Source organism: Oncorhynchus mykiss, chromosome 6 (assembly GCF_013265735.2).
Source record: "Oncorhynchus mykiss isolate Arlee chromosome 6, USDA_OmykA_1.1, whole genome shotgun sequence".
Classification (NCBI taxonomy): Eukaryota; Metazoa; Chordata; class Actinopteri; order Salmoniformes; family Salmonidae; genus Oncorhynchus; species Oncorhynchus mykiss.
In genome coordinates this window covers 32,231,786-32,251,463 of record NC_048570.1, presented here as the reverse complement: position 1 = coordinate 32,251,463, position 19,678 = coordinate 32,231,786, and the positions used below count along the sequence as shown (strand labels likewise).

Below are 19,678 nucleotides of genomic sequence, written 5' to 3'. Positions count from 1 at the left end.
ACGTGGATAACAATATCTCTATACTCGCCAGTTTTAGCTTTAGCCAGCACCATCTTCAGATTAGCCACGCTCAAAGCCGCGTAGAATGGGCAAAACGAGTAACCTAACGTTCAAATGAACAGTAACAATGCCTCAATGCCTGTCTGCCTGCTTTATATAGCAACCCACTGCTCTGTAGGAGCGAACCATTTTCGTGTACGGGGTGGTGAATTATTTTTTAAACAGCCCCATTTCCAGTGTATGACAGGAATTTATTGAGTTTATTTTTACAGGGACAGTGCACATTAATCAACGTTTCAGTACATGTGCCGGTTTTAGCTACGCGGCTAATTTTCAACTGCAGTCCCTGGGAAGGTTATTAAAAACAATGAGTAGTGAGCACGCGCAGAGCAACATAGGACAAGCAACACGTATCATGCTGACAGCAATAGCACAAAACACAAAAGCAACAGTGTTTCCACATCTCACAAACTACACACATGGAAAACTGAAATACACAGCTAGGGATTATGTTCAAATCGGATTGGCCTTTAGCCACGTCTTCATGTTTTTTGTGAAGGTGCGATAGGTGGTGCAGTTGTGTATGTCTGGAGTACAAAATATGACAGAAATTATCTTAAAGATTGTGTTTTCGTGGTGGGGAAAAGGAATGAAAAGACACATGATCTATGGTGTATTAAAATGAGCCCTCCACCACACAAATGACGAGCAAGACTGAAGACAGTGAGACGTCACTGGGAGAGGGGGGAAAGAGCAGCCTCTGGTGGTCTAGTTGTGTAATTAAGCATACAGTCCTAACAACTCTATGTATGGTCTACATTACATTCCCATCTGTAGCACATTTGGATAAATCCCAAGCTAACACTTGACCTGCTGAACATAAAACACAGAGCAATGAAAGTCCAGAAAACAATTTTATTCATATATATTTGTTTTTTCATGGCATGAAGAGCCTTACATTTTTCACCATCATTCAACCCCAGTGCAAAAAAAGTTTAAAATGATGAGCAACAATCTCAAGGTGAGCTTGGCATAGGAATACACTAACATAGAATCATAATCTAGAGACATGCCACCTCCATCTGGGTCTTCATACACTTCACCTAAACCGTCTGTCATAAGGCATTATAACACTGTCGTAAGACTGACATAGAAAACAAGCAGTCATTATGTAGGCTTTGGCTAATTAACTTGATATAAAATCTAACAAACCTAAATAATAGTTTGAGTTATGGTAGTGGAAAAGGCCGTTTTCATGAGATTGCATCAGCTGTAATGATGACTGGTTATATAACATGTCATCTTTGTGGCAGTGTTAGGTAGGCTTTATGCCAGTAGGTTCAGTGAAGAGTTAACAGTTACTAACATATCTCCCTGAGCTCTGAGGTACAGTACGGGCTGTTGTTTTCTGGTGAGTGAGTGAATGATTAACATCTAAAAATCAACAATATGATTCACAATTCTGCACCAAAGCTACCATATTTGATTTCATAGTGCTATCAATTGGCTCATTCATCCCCCCTCTCCCCTGTAACTATTCCCCAGGTCCCTGCTGTAAATGAGAACATGTTCTCAGTCAACTTACCTGGTGAAATATGGGTTAAATAAAAAATAAATATCATAACCACCAATATGACCTGGTTTTTCCAATGTTTTCAACATGACATTCAGAGTGAGACAGGGAAGTGAATCCTCCAGAATGAGCCAGTACCAACAAGAGACATACAGACATCTGAGGCTTTAGATTAGAAGAGGAGCTAGCTAGACACTCAGTCATTGGTCATGCTGTTTTGTAATAGAAGAGTTCCTTCAGGACATTCAGTGGTCGACCACTGGAGCTAGTGCTGCTGTAGCAGAGAGGAGGTAGCATGAAGATGCCCCTAAACACAGATCCAGGGTCTTCATTGGCTTTGGTGGTGGTAACTGGCCCTAGATCTGTTCCTAAAGGGAGCTCTAACAGAGCCAGCCGGGAGGCTGAAACAATTACGTCAACAACAAGGCTACCATACAGAACTGAATACCATAAACCTCACACACAGCGAGACAAAGTAACCTAGCCCTGACTGAGCCAGGTTAACCAATCACAGAACTTAAACTGGTGAAATTACTTTCTGATTATCCACACTTTGTTGGACTACAGACACGGCATAGAAAACGACTCTACCCAGCTGTACAGACGCAACACTGTTGGGTCCCTCACTGTCAAGTCCTTTAATGGAAAAGACAGAGACATAATCAGGCGACCCCGTATATTAACCACAACATTCACCAACATTCACCTTTTTGGTGAGTTTGGGAAACCCTGCCATATTCCAACATGAGGCATTGAAGTGAGCCAACATTATAAATCAGTATACGTCATTGTTTAGTAAAAACAAAACCCTTTGACCGGGACTCTTATGTCTGTGGTATCACACTGTACACACTATATACACACACACAACAGAAACCAAACTTAAACAACAAGTGAGAGATCTGCTCACATAAAATAGGACAAGCAAAACGCAAGGTAGAGATAGGAGTAATAATAATAATAACATCTTTACAAGCATTGTGAGAGTGAAATATTCTGTACACAGATCGCCTCATATGCAAAGGAAAAGTAGAAAAGCGGTTTTGGGACCAGATCAACAATGGACTAATGAAATAAATACCAAAAGATCATTCTTGGGTGGAGTTTTCCTTTAACTTTCAAAATGTAACAAATAAAGTTACATCAACAGAAGAAGTGCTCACAGGGAGTGCTGGGGGGGGAGATGCTTCAAGATTCATCAAAACAACGTTTCAGCAACGTTTCCACTATCCAACCAATACTTCTTGAGGTCTAAATAAAAGACCTAGTGGTGGAAATGTGGTACAGTAGAACTTTGGGAGCATCTAAACAGTGAGAAGGTATTTTCATGTTCCTTCAACATGTTACTGGTAGCCGTACATGTTCTGGCTGAAGCCTGGGTAGTATTGTGTATCAGCTCTGTAACCCAACTCTGGCCTTCAACAGACATTCTCCCATCTCCCCCACTGCTCACAGTCAGTAGGACAGTCATGAGGAGGTTGGTGTCAGGGCCAGGGTCTGAGAGAACAGTTAGTCACTGCACCATGAGTTTCACAGGTGACCCATACTGATGACACGTGGCCAGCGTTGATGACAGACAGCATGTTCTCTTCCTGTATTCCCTTTCCTTATTTTTCAGGTGGCTGCTACACATACACTATGTGGTGGCAGAAGGGGCGAGTTACCGCCATACAATGTGAAGCACGTCGAGTTTGAAAGAAAGAGAGACGGGCTGCTGTATCCAGGCATGGTGTCGTGGTAAAAGCTGTAGGGGAAGTTTGCTTGACAGCATAGAGAGGAATTTGAGTTCACCCTGAGCTAAATACTACTAAAACTCATAGGACAAGCCTAAAAATAACACCATGTTCCCTATACAGTAAAGTGCACTACTTCTGATCATTGCGAAAAGTAGGGATGGGCCTTTGAAATTATTTTACTATTCAAATAATATATCATGATACTTTTTCGGATATCCGGATATTGACTGCCGACCAATCAGAATGAGGAAAATGCACATGACAGAGGTAAACAGCGGACATGCTGCTTTCGTCCAGGAGGTTGGCTAACAGCAAGTCTGATTTTCACCAAGATGGAACCGATTCTGTCACAAAAAAAGGTTTTCTGGTGAGTGTTTTTCAATGATCTGTCAGGTATTGTGAAAACTCAGTAAGAGGAGTGCCTGTAAATCGCTATTTGAAATGGGAAAACTAGCATGCCGATGTCAGGGCAGCCTGGAGGCCTAAATGTGCAGCAGTAGGGCAACACAGCGTTATAAAAACTAGCTACATTCAAAATGTTGTTTTATTAAATTAAGAATTTCATTTGTCATGGTATAGGTAACTGCCAACAAAGGAAACACTTGAGTAAATGAGGGATTCAAAGTATATTAAAAAGCAGGTGCTTCCAAAACAGGTGTGGTTCCTGCGTTAATTAAGCATTTAACATCCCATCATGCTTAGGGTCATGTATAAAAATGCCCAGTTGCCCACCATGGCTAGAAGAGATCTGTTACTTTGAAAGAGGGGTGTCAAAGGAGCATAGCGGGTTTAAAGAGTGTGGGTGGGTGGATCAGTCACCCGTTCTTGAACACTTATGGGAGATTCTGGAGCATTGCATGAGACAAGTGTTTTCCACCACCATCAACAAAACCCCAAATTATAGAATTTCTCACGGAAGAATGGTGTCGCTTCCCTCCAATAGAGTTCCAGACACTTGTATAATCTACGCCAAAGCGCATTGAAGCCGTTCTGGCGGCCCAACGCCCTATTAAGACACTATGTTGGTGTGTACTTTATTTTGGCAGTTATCTGTATATCCTTGTAGGTAAAAATGTCCCAAGTATAATTGTCCTCCCCGATCTGTCTTTACGCCCAATATTTCAGATAGCACTGGTCCGATTGACGAAACTTGGGTGAATAATGCGTATTGCCATAGAGATACGGCATATACAAAATTACAGTTATGGCCAGTTGGTGGCGCTATAACAAGATTGAAAATGCAAACTATGAAAGGTCACGCCCCTCACCCGTTTGACCTAATGTCATGACATTCGGTACAGAGGTTCCTCTCCTCACAACGTTAATAAGGCCCGCCATGATGGATTTTCTGCCATTTAGATTGCTGCATAATTTGTGGGGGACAACATGTTTACTGTTGCCTTGCTTAATTTAGACAAAGCTTTTTCCATTGATAAAAAAAAAAAAAAAAAGCTTCTAATTTTGATTCTTCCAAAAATGAACACTCAAGTCTGTCCGTATATCCGGATATTCGATTAACCGTGCCCATCCCTAGCGAAAAGTAGTTTAAAAAAGTAGGAACAATAAGGGGAATATGAGACAAGCCCTACGACAGTGCAAAAGCTGCTGTTGCCATGCCAACACGGTCCCCAGAGCGGGTTGTCGGGGGCTACAGTTGCCCAGCGGCCATGTTAGAGCCAGTCTCTAAGTGTTGCGAGGTTCCTGTCCATCCAGTGCTGGTTCAGTCTGATGGTCTCTAAAGCCTCCTGGACGCTACGCATCTGAGAGCCCCGCTCCTTCAGACTGGAGAAGAAACCCTGGACCTACACAGACAAGAGTTGACATGAGAGAAGAGGACTCTACGCATCTGATACACAGACATGATATAGTCAGCATGGTTCTGAGGTGTCAGCTCACTTCCTCCAGGTGTGTCTGAGTAGAGAACTGGGAGGTGGTGGACTTGACGATGCTCTGGATGGAATAGGACCCCACTGGAAACCTACACACACACACAGCCAATTAAAACAGGCCACATCTTCACAACAGCCAATCCAAACAGGCCACATCTCCACATCATGCAATCAAAACAGGGCCATAGATTCTAATTGGGAAACTGTATTGTTTGTGTGTCCATTTCTGTATGTTGACGGTGTAAGTATGTAAACGTATAATTGATCTTATTCTTTACGGGCACTCACTTCTCTATGATCCTGTCCCAGCTCTCTTTGACAAAGTCCCAGACGAACAAGTGGCCAGCGAAGCCGTCGCTCACAGTGCTGATGACCAGTGGCAGCTCCTGGGTGTGGATAATCCCTCCCTCGAGCACCGTACTCAGAATCCTGAAGGAGGATGTGTTTAGAGTGTTGCAGAGACACACACCACAGGCCGCTACAAACATAACTGGGAACAGCTTAATTACAACTGTGACTCTCTGCACAACCTCTGGGTAGAGGTTAAGTTGGCCAGTTAATTGTCTGTATATTGATTGATTAAGTACCATGGACTAGAGGCCTTCACTGGTCCAAAAAGCTGGACCCGTTCTGAAATGGACCTGGGGAATTCCAGTCCAGACCCAATATATATATGAATACATTTTTTTAAATATACAGACCCGTTCCCGAACGGACCCGAGGACAACTAGATCGGTTCCGTTTAGACCTCGTCGGATCCAGACCCGACCCGAGTGAGGGAAGCAGCAGAATAATCCATTTTTAAGCTACTTTACTAACCCAGAGCTGATTAAGCACATTGGCGAGGAGGTAGAGAGAGGTGACGATCTAGCAGGGGCCGTGCTGTGCGGGTGACACAGGGTGCAGGGAGGGAGAGAGAGACCGCAACCAAACAAGCCGACTCGCACTATAGTAGACTAAAAGCTGCCATACTGTAGCTAAGTTATTTATCATCCAATATGATTACATAGTACCCGTCTTGACTGCATCAAACCAGGAGAACCTGGTTAACTAACCATCTAGGCTAATTGAAGCTGCATGCGCTTTCTCATCCTACAGTTACATACAAATCCATTCAGAATATAAAGTAGCAGCCTACCTGTTGGCTCTTGATTGTTGTAGCTCATCCTTCTCCTTTAAACTTTCCATTCCATCCTTGATTAGATATCTCCTAACCTTTTCCCCACACGGAGGCTGACTGTAGCCTATTGCTTCCAACCAGCACCACTCTCATGAAAAGCAAAGACCAGCAGCATAAATTACACGATTTCTCTCTCTCCCTCCACTGCAGCAGTCGCGTTCGGATCTGAATGGGTCAGTTAAAACTACACATACCCGAGACATTTATATCAGATCCGACTCAGACCAGTGATACCATTTTGAATTCTGGTCGCAGGTATTCAGGTACAGGTGGATCCGTGAAGACCTCTACCATGTACCCCCCCCCCCCCCCCCCCCCACACGCGGTCTCCCTCACCATACGATGCGTCGTGGGTCCTGTGTGGAGGCGAGGGCCTGCAGTATCTTGCGTTTCTCCGAGTCGTAAGTGGTGAGTCTGTAGGTGTCCAGCAGAGACAGCCAACCAGAGTCAGACTGGGCTGCTACAGAAAACACCACTCGCTGAAGATCACCTGGGATGCTGGAAGAGACAACACATCACTACATTACCACAAGATCCCTATAGAACACATCACTAGCTTTACTCATTTCTGATGAAGACAATGGCAGCCAAAATATCTAATAGTATATATTTTTTTAAACAAGCAAGCCTGTCTTCATTGTTTATATCCATAAAGGGGCAATATAAGATAAATACATACATTTTGTACCTTTTATATTCATGATATATAGCCATTGATTCTTGAAGAATATTATAAATGCCTCATAAATGCCTCATGAGCTTAGTTCAACTGTTGCACCCCATCAGAACCCAAAATATAATCTTGTTTTAATACATCGTTTGAACCATTTTCATTCAGTCCATGTGTGTACCGATTGGTTTGGTTGGAGTTGGTCCACTGTTCATAGAGGGCCGTGGCCTGGTCAGTACAGTTCTTCCGTCCAAGACTACATGCCAACTCTAGAAGGGCTGACCTCCGCTCCTGACTGGAGACGCTCTCCTCCACTCCCCAGTCCTGACTGTCCATCAGAGGGCCAAAATGACCCAAGATGTACGCCTGGAACACACATTACAAAGAGAACGTTAGCACAGTCAGTTTGTCCCAAATGGTGGGACTAGGCCCCAGAACAAGGTACCTGACAATCTAGTGTGTGTACCTTCATGCGGGCCACCAGTCTTAGCTCCGGTCTCTTGTCCAGTAGTCTGTAGACAGAGCTGAGCTGTGTTAGGGCCTCTGTCAGAGGAGCAGTCTCAGTCTCATTGGTAGTATAGTCCAACAGGCTGAGAACCTGACGGAAGGACACACGACCCAGCCTGATGAGCGGGAGAGAAAAAAATGAATAGATATGAATCAATTTAGTCCATTTGTGTCCGTTGTCTGTTCAGTTGAGCATCCAAAACATCTAACATATCGACAGACATGTTCAGGTAATCGTACAAGTCCAGGCGGAGTATTAAGAAAGGCCTCCAATTCATCCATTTCTTAACTATTTACCAGGTAGGTTGACTGAGAACACATTTTGTTTTACAGCAACGACCATCGTCTGGAAAAAATGAAATCCTGTCCTTCTGAGAGATATCATCTAGCGAGTATTACCCTCCATTGAGTGAACCATGCCACAGTACAAACACACACACACTGACCTGGATAGGGAGAAGATGTTGTGTATGAGCGAAGCGCGGTCGTGGGGTGTGAGTGTGCTGACGTCAGTCTTTAGAGCGTCTATGAGAGCTGTCCAGCCCTCGTCTCCATAGTGAACTATATAGAAGCCTGTGTTCATGTAGTTCAACTTCAGCCACTTAACACTCTCTGACACCTTCAGAGTCGCTAAGAGGAAAACACAGAACAATGCACTCAGATACATGAACATGCTCTTACCTCAGAGCATACAACCAGCAGGCCAAACATCACTAAGTACTATACAAGCCTGACACACGAACTAGACAATGCATAACATTAAGTCAAACTAAATGACAGCTACCCAGCTCAATGTACAGAAGTTGAATGTGTTATACCTGTCTTATTCCTCAGAGTGAACATCTGTCTGCAGGAAGGGGCGGAGCTACAGCTGTCATTCACATATGTCACAGGGATGTGCCACAGGCTGAGGACAAAAAAAAAAAAACTGGTTGGTGTGTGTGTGTGTGTGTGTGCGTGAGCGCGAGCATATGTGTGTGCATGCATCTCACCTGGAGGTGTGTGTGGTGTTGTCTGTGGAGAGCAGGAAGTGTTCCTGTGTGAGGGTCACCTCACCACCCTTGCGGCTGACGGTAACCAATGGGAAGCCTTTCTGCAGTGTCCATGTTCTCATCATGTCTGACACACTCTCCTGCTGGGGAAGCACTTGGACCTGGCACATCCAGAAACAATAATCAATGATATATGTCCACTAATTAGGGCTAACACAATTTAATCAACTGGTCGATTGTTTAATCGATAGGCTGTTGGTTGAAGAACATTTTTTAGTCAAGCAGTGGCAAATACACTATACATACAAGAGTGTGTACACCCCTTCAAATTAGTGGATTTGGCCATTTCAGCCAAACCCATTGATGACAGGTGTATAAAATCAAGCACACGGCCATGCAATCTCCATTGCCAAACATTGGCAGTAGAATGGCCTTACTGAAGAGTTTGGTGACTTTTAATGTGGCACCGTCACAGGATGCCACCTTTCCAACAAATCAATTCATCAAATTTCTGCCCTGCTAGAGCTGCAACGGTCAACTGTAGTGCTACTGGTCTGTAGTCATTTAGGCAGGTTACTTTGGTGTTCTTGGCACAGGGACTATTGCCAGTTGGTCAGCGCATGCTCTGAGTACACGTCCTGGTAAACCGTCTGGCCCTGCGGCCTTGTGAATGTTGACCCGTTTAAAGGTTTTTACATCGGCTACGGAGAGCGTGATCACACAGTCATCCAGAACAGCTGGTGCGCTCCTGCATGCTTCAGTTTTGCTTGCCTCGAAGCGTGCATAGAAGTAATTTAGCTCGTCTGGTAGGTTTGTGTCACTGGGCAGCTCACAGCTGTGCTTCCCTTTGTAGTCCGTAATAGTTTGCAAGCCCTGCCACATTCGACGAGCATCGGCGCCGGTGTAGTGGGATTGAATCTTAGTCCTGTATTGACGCTTTGCCTGTTTGATGGTTCGTTGGCAGGTATAGCGGGATTTCTTATAAGCGTCTGGGTTAGAGTCCCGCTCCTTGAAAGCGGCAGCTCTACCCTTTAGCTCAGTGCGGATGTTGCCTGTATTCCATGGCTTCTGGTTGGGGTATGTACGTACGGTCACTGTGGAGACGACGTCGTCGATGCACTTATTGATAAAGCCAGTGACTGATGTGGTGTACTCCTCAATGCCATCGGAAGAATCCTGGAACATATTGCAGCCTGTGCTAGCTTAGTATTTGCGTCATCTGACCACTTCCGCATTGAGTGAGTCACGACTACTTCCTGCTTTAGTTTTTGCTTGTAAGCAGGAATCAGGAGGATATGGTCAGATTTTATACAATGTCGGAAGTTTGCTAGCACAAGCATCGGGGCCAGACCAAGTTAATAGCGTAGCCAATGTGATTCTTAGATACTTATCAGGTTATTTCCTACCTGCGGGCTGCAATGTTTTTATTTGTTGGCTTTATGTTGGCTATTTTTATATATTGGCAATGGCAATAGATGTTACTTTTACATTATATGAAAATTATAACTTGCACGCAGATCAGTAGAAATGGTACGATAACTTAGCACTCCAAACGAAAAAGGTTGCCGACGGCTGGTGTAGCCTATTACCGGCAACTTCAGGAGCGTAACGGCAGAATCTGCGAAGGCCAACAGCAGCGGGAGGAGGCTATTTGGATCTGACTCCCTCTTTAGTGGTTTGTCTCTCTTCATTTTTAATCACAGTGTTTAAAGCATCAGACAAACTCAGTAGCCTAGATACAGTAGATTGTATTCAAACATATGGAAAAAAATACTTTCATTTTTTCTTCGGCCGACCAATCTTTTGTTGTTGTTGTAGTAAGGGGCAGCCCTACTACTTATATTACTAGTCATCACATTGGGCCAGAGAGAGCTGGAGAATCATCCCCATCAGTAGTACTAACACAATAGACAAGACATCTCCACACACAATACGCATGCAGGGTGATGGTGTGAAAGGGGGAAGGATACTACACCAGATTTTGCAGACGCAAAATAAGGAACCTGTGAAAATAACTAAAAATCAGGAAACAGAGACAGGGTTTCACAGACAGACCACTGCTACCCGTGTGATGCTGTTCCAGAGGTCATCAGTAACAGTGTTAGATCCTCTGTATTGACGCAGATACTCGAGGAGACCTTTCCTGAACTGACCGTCTGGCAGAGTGGAGTTCAACATCAGCAGGAGGGACGCACCCTAGTGACAAACAAACACACACAAAGACAACACACACATCACTGCTGTGACCATAGGACTCGATATCATTCACTATACTAATCAATTAAGTTGTAAGTAAAGGCAAATCATGTAATTGACGTACCTTCTCATAGGTGATCGAGTCAAACATCTCAGACACCTGTTCAGGTGTGGTCACCTGGGCCGACACGGAGACTGGGTGGGAGGAGTTTAGAGAATCTTTGGCCATCGCCTTGAACCGCTCCTCCAGGAACACATTGCCCTGGAGACGGAAGAGAGGTCATTCTACCGCGGCCATCTTAATCTACATTGACCCCTTGCACAGCACTTACACGCACGTGACGTGGTACTACTTACTAGGTACAGCTGTGGGAACTCTGTCATTAGAGATGCGTACTGCCAGTAGGTGGCGAAGCCCTCGCTGAGCCACAGGTCATTCCACCAGCGCATCGTCACCAGGTTCCCAAACCACTGACACATGGCGGCATTAGAAGAGTGTTACTGCAGCTTTATAACAGTATCATAAGAGCATTAGACACTGTTAAAGCAACTGTATAAGAACAGCAACGCTTCTTAACCAAACGTCAACACAGCATTAAGACTGCCGACGTGCATACACACACACACGTGTTCCCCATCGCCGCGTAATCGTCTACACACCTGGTGAGCGAGTTCGTGGGCTACGACGTTAGCGATTAGTTGTTTGTCGAGAAGAGAGGACTGGTTTTGTACCAAAAGGCTGGTCTCTCTAAAGGTGATCAGACCCCAGTTCTCCATCGCTCCCGCCAGGAAGTCTGGGATAGCAACCAGGTCTGGGAAGAAAGAAAGAAAGGAGCGAGAGAGAGAGATACAGAAACATGGAGGGGTCAATACCACTGTGTATTTTCTGTCACATTATTGAAGACAGACTTTTCCCTCACATTGTTTTTATTCATCTTTTGGCCTTCATTTTTATTTTTTATTGAACCTTTATTTAACTACTACATGTAAAAGGTGTTCATCAGTTGAGCTAATTGTGTCTGTCTGTGTGTTTCTGTCTCTCCTCTCACCCAGTTTCCTCAGAGGGTAGTCGATGTCAAATACGGTATTGTAGAACTGCAGCAACCTGGACGCGGTGTCCAGAGCATATTGTGTGTGTTCCTTCTTCTCTGGCACAGAGTACACCGACACCTGCAACACACACACCATACACATGGAATTAAATACAATAGAACCAAAGTTGGGGGGGGGGGGGGTAGGCACAGAGTAGACAGAGTTGCATTCTAGTGTGTTGCAGGCCACATAACTAGTGTGAATAGATTGAGGCAGGGACTCTGTACGTACCAGTGTATTGGACACATTTCTAGTGATGCTGGTGAAGTTGGCTACGATGAAGGCCACCAGGTAGGTGCTCATATTAACACTAGTCTGCTCAAACTCATCCTCCAGCATGCCGCTGGGTAATGTAGTCGTCTTAGCCTGGGAAACACAACACAGTTAGATTACATCTATATTTTAGCAAACGCTCTTATCCAGATTGACTTACAGTAGTTAGTGCATAGTTTCATTAACAGATGGTTTACACACTGGCATTCTTCATGTAAAGCGTCTCCAATAATCATTTGATGTAAATATACATTACAAAATGTGTTGACAACTTAAAAATACACAGGTGCACGCAAACTCGCACGCGCATGCGCATACACACACACACACACACACACAGTGTACCTTGGGCATGTTGGACAGAGCGATGTATTCAGGTTCTCTGGTGATCCTGACCAGGAAAGTGGCTTTAAAGGCCGGCTCGTCAAAACAGGGGAAGGCCTTTCTGGCTGCCTGGGGCTCAAACTGTGTGGCAGCTAGGACCCTGAGGGTTGAATAGAATCACTCAGTCACAGAGAGCAAGGACTAGGCTTGAAGTTTACTAAAGGTCAACATACACTCAAGTTTTCACACTTAAAGAATGTGTCTCACTGCATTCACACCGAGTTAGGGTGTTATTTTTAGGACAAACTTTAGTAAATAGTCTTTAGAGTGTTTTGCATACCTCTTGGCTCCAGTCTTGTCATTGTAGGAGCTGTTATAGAAGCCGTCGTAGGTGTGTGAAAGGTTGGCTGTGTAGTCCAATGTTAACACACACACCTGGCCTTCCTTCAGATCCCCTGGGAAGCTGACAGCTATCTGCTGCCATGGTTTATACTCCAACACCTTCACCTCAACACTCTTACCCTCTCCAACCTGGAAGGGTTACAGTAAAAACAGTATTTAACAGGGTGAAACAATCTAACTAGGTAAAAACATTTAGCAAGGGAAACATCATTAAGCTAAGTAATACATCATTTATCTCCACAGGGAAAGCAACTCTTACTCTCTTCACAATCCAAGTAAGGAAGTTACATAAGAACAATAACAGTTAAGTTTTCAATAATAAAATTATATTACCATTTCCGGTTAAATAGTCAATGTTCATAGCATTGCTACCTGAAAGGTTGCCTTGATGATATTGATCTCGGAGCTGTGCAAAACGACGCGCTTGGTGTTGTGTTGTATAATCATGTTGATGATGGTGCGGCCGGTGAAGGTCATGGAAGTCAGGTTAGGGGTCAGGGAGAGGTCGTAGTTTACAGGTCGTACACTGGCTGGGAGGCGGAGCTCATTCCAAGGAAACATCTCCCCAGTGGTGCTTTTAGGATAAACCAGCTCCATAGGAGTGGAGGAGTTAGCCTTAGGACAGCCAGTCTGGGGAGAGAGGATCAACACGGTGAACACACACACCACCCCGTAGCTGTGGAGGCCGATGCAGTAACCACACACTCTGCACTCACACAAACGCAAGCACACACACACACAAACACAAGCACACACACACACACACACACAAGCACACACACAAGCACACACACACACACAAGCACACACACACACACACACGCACAAACGCAAGCGCAAGGACGCACACAAACGCAAACGCAAGGACGCACACAAACGCAAACGCAAGGACGCACACAAACGCAAACGCAAGGACGCACACAAACGCAAACACGCACACAAACGCAAACGCAAGGACGCACACAAACGCAAGGACGCACACGCACACACACACACCTTAGTGAAGGTACAGCCAGGCAGGAAATAGAGAACCATCGCCATGGACGTGACCAGTACCAAGATGAACACGCCCACCACCAGCATACGGGCAGAGGGGCGGGAACATGACCTGGCCAAAAAACAACAAATGAAACGATTTAATAATCTATAAATATAATATCCATCTTTAGTATTGTTTCTTTCATTGTTTCTATTTTACTGTAAAGTGCCTGTCATATTTAAATGCACTTTAAACCAAGTTTATTTCGACTTGAAAAGTAACCTGGGTGGAGCCTGTCTGATATAAGGGGAGGCGCTAGGACTGCGGGTGGAGCTTCTGTTCATGAAGGACATGCCCAGTAGACGGGCTGACGACTCATAGTCCTCCTCCTCATCGTCCAGGTCGTTCTCTCCCAGGCCTCGCACCAGCAGACGGGAGCTACGGGGCTCGTACACCACCTCATCTGGGTCCAACGCTGGGAACTCCTGGAGGAGGAGAAAGAAGAGAGAGAAAATAAAAAGAGAAGGCAAGATATAAAAATCTGGAAAAACAAACAGTTGGAAGAAAAAAAGGGAATAGTGATAAGGGGATGGGTTAATGTCAGTGTTGTATAGTATGTAATTACCGGGAAGGCTGTAGAGTCTTTGGCCAGGTCCACTACGTCAGGTTCCTCCTCAAACATACTGTTCTCTATCATGTTCCTGGGCAGGGACGCTCGCTCTGGTTACACATACAAGCAAACAAAAGGTTAATATATACACACACACACACACACACACGTTCAATAAAACGTGCATGTGTGCGTGGAGCTCCCTTTCATTGGTTCTACCCAGTATCTCCTCAGAAAAACAGAGAAATTGTCAACTATTTAACTCAATAACAATTACAACAGTAGTCGAACTGTAAAAAATGTCCCGTTGTGCCTCTTTGTAAAGGGTCCCATTTTTCTCCTGTAATAAAACCGTGCAGAGGGACTGAGCCCCTATGTGTGTTCTGATTCAGTGGTGGGTGAATGCAGGGCAGGGTGCAAACAAAGCTCTCACACACACCCTGAAGTCCCAGTGTGTGTCAGTGAATAGTGGGTGTTGCGTGTAAGTGAACAGAGAGCCAGTATCATCATAACCAATGACACTATAAAAAAAGCCATCTCATACACCTAGTACGTTCTATTGCGCGTGTTCCATTGTGTGAGAACATGCACGCGTGTTGGTAGGGCCCAGCTGCCTAGACTGAGTGACTAGGAGAAGGCTAACTGAAGCCATCAGAGTTCATCCTATCCCTCCGTGCAGCAGATCTAGTCCTGATTCAGAAGTCCTGTGGTCTGCAGAGTATTCTGCTTCTATTAATAGGCCTTGATATGGAGCTGAATATTTATTTATTTTACCAGGTAAGTTGACTGAAAACACTTACTCATATACAGCAACAACCTGGGAAATAGTTACAGGTGGGAAGGGATCAATGAGCCAATTGGAAACTGGGGATGATTAGGTGGTCATAATGGTTTGAGGGCCAGATTGGGAATTTAGCCAGGACACCGGGGTTAACACCCCTACTCCTACGATAAGTGCCATGGGATCTTTAGTGACCACAGAGAGTCAGGACACCCGTTTAACGTCCCACCCGAAAGACGGAACCCTACACAGGGCAAATGTCCCCAATCACTGCCCTGGGGCATTGGGATATTGTTTTTAGACCAGAGGAAAGAGTGCCTCCTACCGGCCCTCGAACACCACTTCCAGCAGCATCTGGTCTCCCAACCAGTGACTGACCAGGACCAACCCTGCTTAGATTCAGAGGCTAGCCAGCAGTGGGATGAAGGGTGGTATGCTGCTGGCACATATTTAATAATACCCCGATCAAAATAAGAACCATAGCAACATTTTAGTCCATGTTAGAACTAGTATTGTGTGTCAAATGAGGCCATTCTAAAAATGTGGTAACTGTTACTAAGACCAAAATGAGTGCACCTCAAACTGACACAGCAAGGTCTAATGTTATAGCTGAAGCAGCAACGAAACTGAAAGTGTCAGCAGCATCTCACCAGACTCTTCCTGTTTTCAAACAAACAGACACAGATCCACAGACAGTCTACAGACTTATATGTTTACCATATATGACTTAGCTAGGGCCACACAGACCTGAAGTTCAAGGCCATAGTGGTGCTGGGACTAGACTCACCCCAGGCAGAGCCCAGACCAGGTATACTTGGTGCCTCAGGGCAGATAAGGCCAGGCAAGAGGCCTTTCCTCTGGGCTGTGTGTTAGTGAAAACAACCTGTGTCAGCTGAACAAGGAATAATCTCCTGGCATTTCGTTTCCATACTACTGCAGTCTGTGTCCAGGACAGGATTCACCCATCAGTTAGGCTTTCCATGTAGGCCTTGTGCATTCTGAATTGAATTAGGCAAATGAAATAACATACAGTTGAAGTTGGAAGTTTACATTCACTTAGGTTGGAGTCATTAAAACTTGTTTGCAACCACTCCACAAATGTCTTAACAAACTATAGTTTTGCAAATTGGTGTACTTTTGCATGACACAAGTCATGTTTCCAACAATTGTTTAGACAGATTATTTAACTTATAATTCACTGTATCACAATTCCAGTGGGTCAGAAGTTCACATACACTAAGTTGATTGTGCCTTTAAACATTTTCTGGAAAATTCCAGATATGATGTCATGGCTTTAGAAGCTTCTGATAGGCTAATTGACATCATTTGGGTCAATTGAAGGTGTACCTGTGGATGTATTTCAAGGCCTACCTTCAAACTCAGTGTCTATGCTTGACATCATGGGAAAATCTAAAGAAATTAGCCAAGACCTCAGAAAAAAATTGTAGACCTCCACAAGTCTGGTTCATCCTCGGGAGCAATTTACAAACGCCTGAAGGTACCACGTTCATCTTTACAAACAATAGTACGCAAGTATAAACTCCATGGGACCACGCAGCCGTCATGCCTCTCAGGAAGGAGACGCGTTCTGTCTCCTAGAGATTAGCGTACTTTGGTGCGAAAAGTGCAAATCAATCCCAGAAAAACAGAAAAGGACCTTGAAGATGCTGGAGGAAACAGGTACAAAAGTATCTATATCCACAGTAAAACGAGTCCTATATTGACATAACCCGAATGGCCGCTCAGCAAGGAAGAAGCCACTGCTCCAAATCCGCCATAAAAAAAGCCAGACTACGGTTTGCAACTGCACATGAGAACAAAGATCGTAGTTTTTGGAGAAATGTCCTCTGGTCTGATGAAACAAAAATATAACGGTTTGGCTATAATGACCATTGTTATGTTTGGAGGAAAAAGAGAGGCTTGCAAGCCAAAGAGCACCATCCCAACCGTGAACCACAGGGGTGGCAGTATCATGTTGTGGGGGTGCTTTGCTGCAGGAGGGATTGGTGCACTTCACAAAATAGATGGCGTCATGAGGAAGGAAAATTAAGTGGATATATTGAAGAAACACCTCAAAACATCAGTCAGGAAGTTAAAGCTTGGTCGCACATGTGTCAACCAAATGGACAATGACCCCAAGCATACTTCCAAAGTTGTGGCAAAATGGCTTAAGGACAACAAAGTTAAGGTATTGGAGTGGCCATAACAAAGCCCTGACCTCAATCCTATAGAGAATTTGTGGGCAGAACTGAAAAAGCGTGTGCGAGCAAGGAGGCCTACAAACCTGACTCAGTTACACCAGCTCTGTCAGGAGGAATGGGCCAAAATTCACCCAACTTATTGTGGGAAGCTTGTGGAAGGCTCCCTGAAACATTTGACCCAAGTTAAACAATCTATAGGCAATGCTACCAAATACTAATTGAGTGTATGTAAACTAATGACCCACTGGGAATGTGATGAAATAAATCATTCTCTCTACTATTATTCTGACATTTCACATTCTTAAAATAAAGTGGTGATCCTAACTGACCTAAGACATGGCATTTTTACTCAGATTAATTGTCAGGAATTGTGAAAAACTGAGTTTAAATGTATATGGCTAAGGTGTATGTAAACTTCTGACTTCAAAAGCACTCAGCGAAATATAGCAGTGTCTGTCTATTGAGTAGCAGTGTTTCCATAGACTATTATGGATTGTATTGACCACCAGTATGTATATGTGTCTTCCAATCTGAACAACCAGAAGCCCTTTATTTATGATTTGTGGTAATAAAGCTGTAGAGCCATAAAGCAGACAGCTTCAGCAGAGGGGTTAGTGCTACTGAACCTACAGCAAGAATCTGCGGGTCCTTATCAGATTGAGCACACACCCCACATAAGGAGCCCTATCAAAAGCAAAAGGCTTGACCAAGCAAACAGTTGAGTTAAAAGGACATTTTATGAGTCTTTAGAACATAAACAAACTACTGAACTAATGCAGCCTCCAGTCAAGACTGTAAATAACACTAACACAGCTTGGCCTAGCCTCTAAAACAAGAGGATTTAGCATATTCGAGCAGCAGAAAATGTAAACCAATCTGAGTTGGATTTCCTCACCTTCCTTGGTAGGGCAAAGTGTAGGCCAAAGCTGAACAATAAGAATAATGTCCCAATAAGCATAGAGAGAGGATGGGGTGTCAGTGCAATTGAGTTTTTCAATCCAACAGGTTTGCTCAGATTTTCCCCTCAGATAACAGTAGGAACTTGGCTGCCATAAGATTTAAATTCCCTGCTCTTTAGATGGCTAATATGTAGCTAGCTAGCTAGCGTTTAAAATGGGCTAGCTAAATAAATCCCTCTGGTGACAAGAGTCAAAAGTCAACCCTGACCTCAGCCCGAATGGGGAATGTGTTTGTGTCCACAAATGAATGTCACACTGACATATTGAGAACATAAGACACATTAGCTAAGAGACTCCCGGTTTATTCAGTCGAACCCGAATCTAGTTACTGTACTCAAGGCCAGGCGTCTATCAGATAACACACCCATCATTATAAGTGCATATATTGCTGATTAGTCCGTTAGCCAGGGAGCAGTTTTGGCAATCAAGAGCCTGACATTTGTTGACTTGAAACATTCGGCTATCTTGCTAACCTTACTACAAGCTCAACTGATAGTTACTACAGAGAATGTGGCTGGCTAGAAAGTCTGGGTAGCAGTTCACTGGATACGCGAGCGTCGTCATTCCTTACCACTGTCAAATGGGTCCTCCATGACAAGATATCTGGACGAGCCGAACTGTCCTCACTTCACCAATAACAACACCCCGCTGGAGGACGAGGGAACCACTGCGGACCAAACTCCGCCACCAAAAATACTGATGCTACTAGCTATCAGTAGCTTGTCAGATCAGGTGACTGTACAGCCAGGCTAAGTGGGCTAGCTAGCTTGGCTGCTAGCTAACTTCTGACACTAGAGAGCGGCCACAACTTTCCTCTCCATGCTTTAACGTTTTTGAATTATAGATACAAGTCCCAATCGGTGAAGTTAGTAGCTTACGGAATAAAATAATGAATATGGTCAATCGTCCAAACGATAGTCTGTCAACAAACTGTTCGCCATGCATTTCAATGATAGCGTCCCATTCCCTTTCTCTCCAGGCAGTTATTGACAGATTTCTGTCATGTATTTACCGGAATTCTATTGGTCGGGGCTAAGAGTGGTGGCTCGAAGGTAAAAAGACAAATCCCTACCGCTTGCTGTGAAAACAAACTAGAATTTGGGAAATTCGTGTGCGTGTCAACGATATCTTATTGTACTGGATTTTCCATGTACTTTTTTTGTGAATCCATTATTAAATGTTGGGAACATCCTCATCATACACATATTGTTATTGGTAGGCTACATTTCACAATTCTCAGGAAAAATAAAAAGTGTGGCTGGAATGGAGTACATGGAATGGTATCAAGCACATGGAAACCATGTGTTTGATGTG

At 44.3% G+C, this 19,678-nt stretch overlaps 1 protein-coding gene across 3 annotated transcripts; it reads right to left on the bottom strand.

The window, feature by feature from the left end:
* Positions 1–895: 895 nt before the first annotated feature.
* On the bottom strand, positions 896–19,376 carry lnpep (leucyl/cystinyl aminopeptidase). 3 transcript variants are annotated; one of them, XM_036979919.1, is made up of 22 exons: positions 18,936–19,376; positions 14,439–14,533; positions 14,096–14,298; positions 13,831–13,942; positions 13,207–13,464; positions 12,773–12,963; positions 12,454–12,592; positions 12,067–12,201; positions 11,793–11,913; positions 11,404–11,555; positions 11,101–11,214; positions 10,868–11,005; positions 10,603–10,743; positions 8,548–8,708; positions 8,374–8,462; positions 8,002–8,185; positions 7,515–7,671; positions 7,230–7,414; positions 6,715–6,876; positions 5,487–5,627; positions 5,206–5,287; positions 896–5,111 (listed from the first exon to the last, which is right to left on the bottom strand). In XM_036979919.1, the coding sequence occupies exons 1-22, from the start codon at positions 18,955–18,957 to the stop codon at positions 4,980–4,982; spliced, it is 3,114 nt and encodes a 1,037-aa protein (XP_036835814.1). In that variant the 5' UTR covers positions 18,958–19,376; the 3' UTR covers positions 896–4,979. The 3 variants fall into 3 exon arrangements, with proteins under 3 accessions (XP_036835814.1, XP_036835815.1, XP_036835816.1); XM_036979920.1 differs by having other exon boundaries at positions 10,612–10,743; XM_036979921.1 differs by lacking the exon at positions 18,936–19,376 and adding an exon at positions 15,992–16,014.
* Positions 19,377–19,678: the final 302 nt, after the last annotated feature.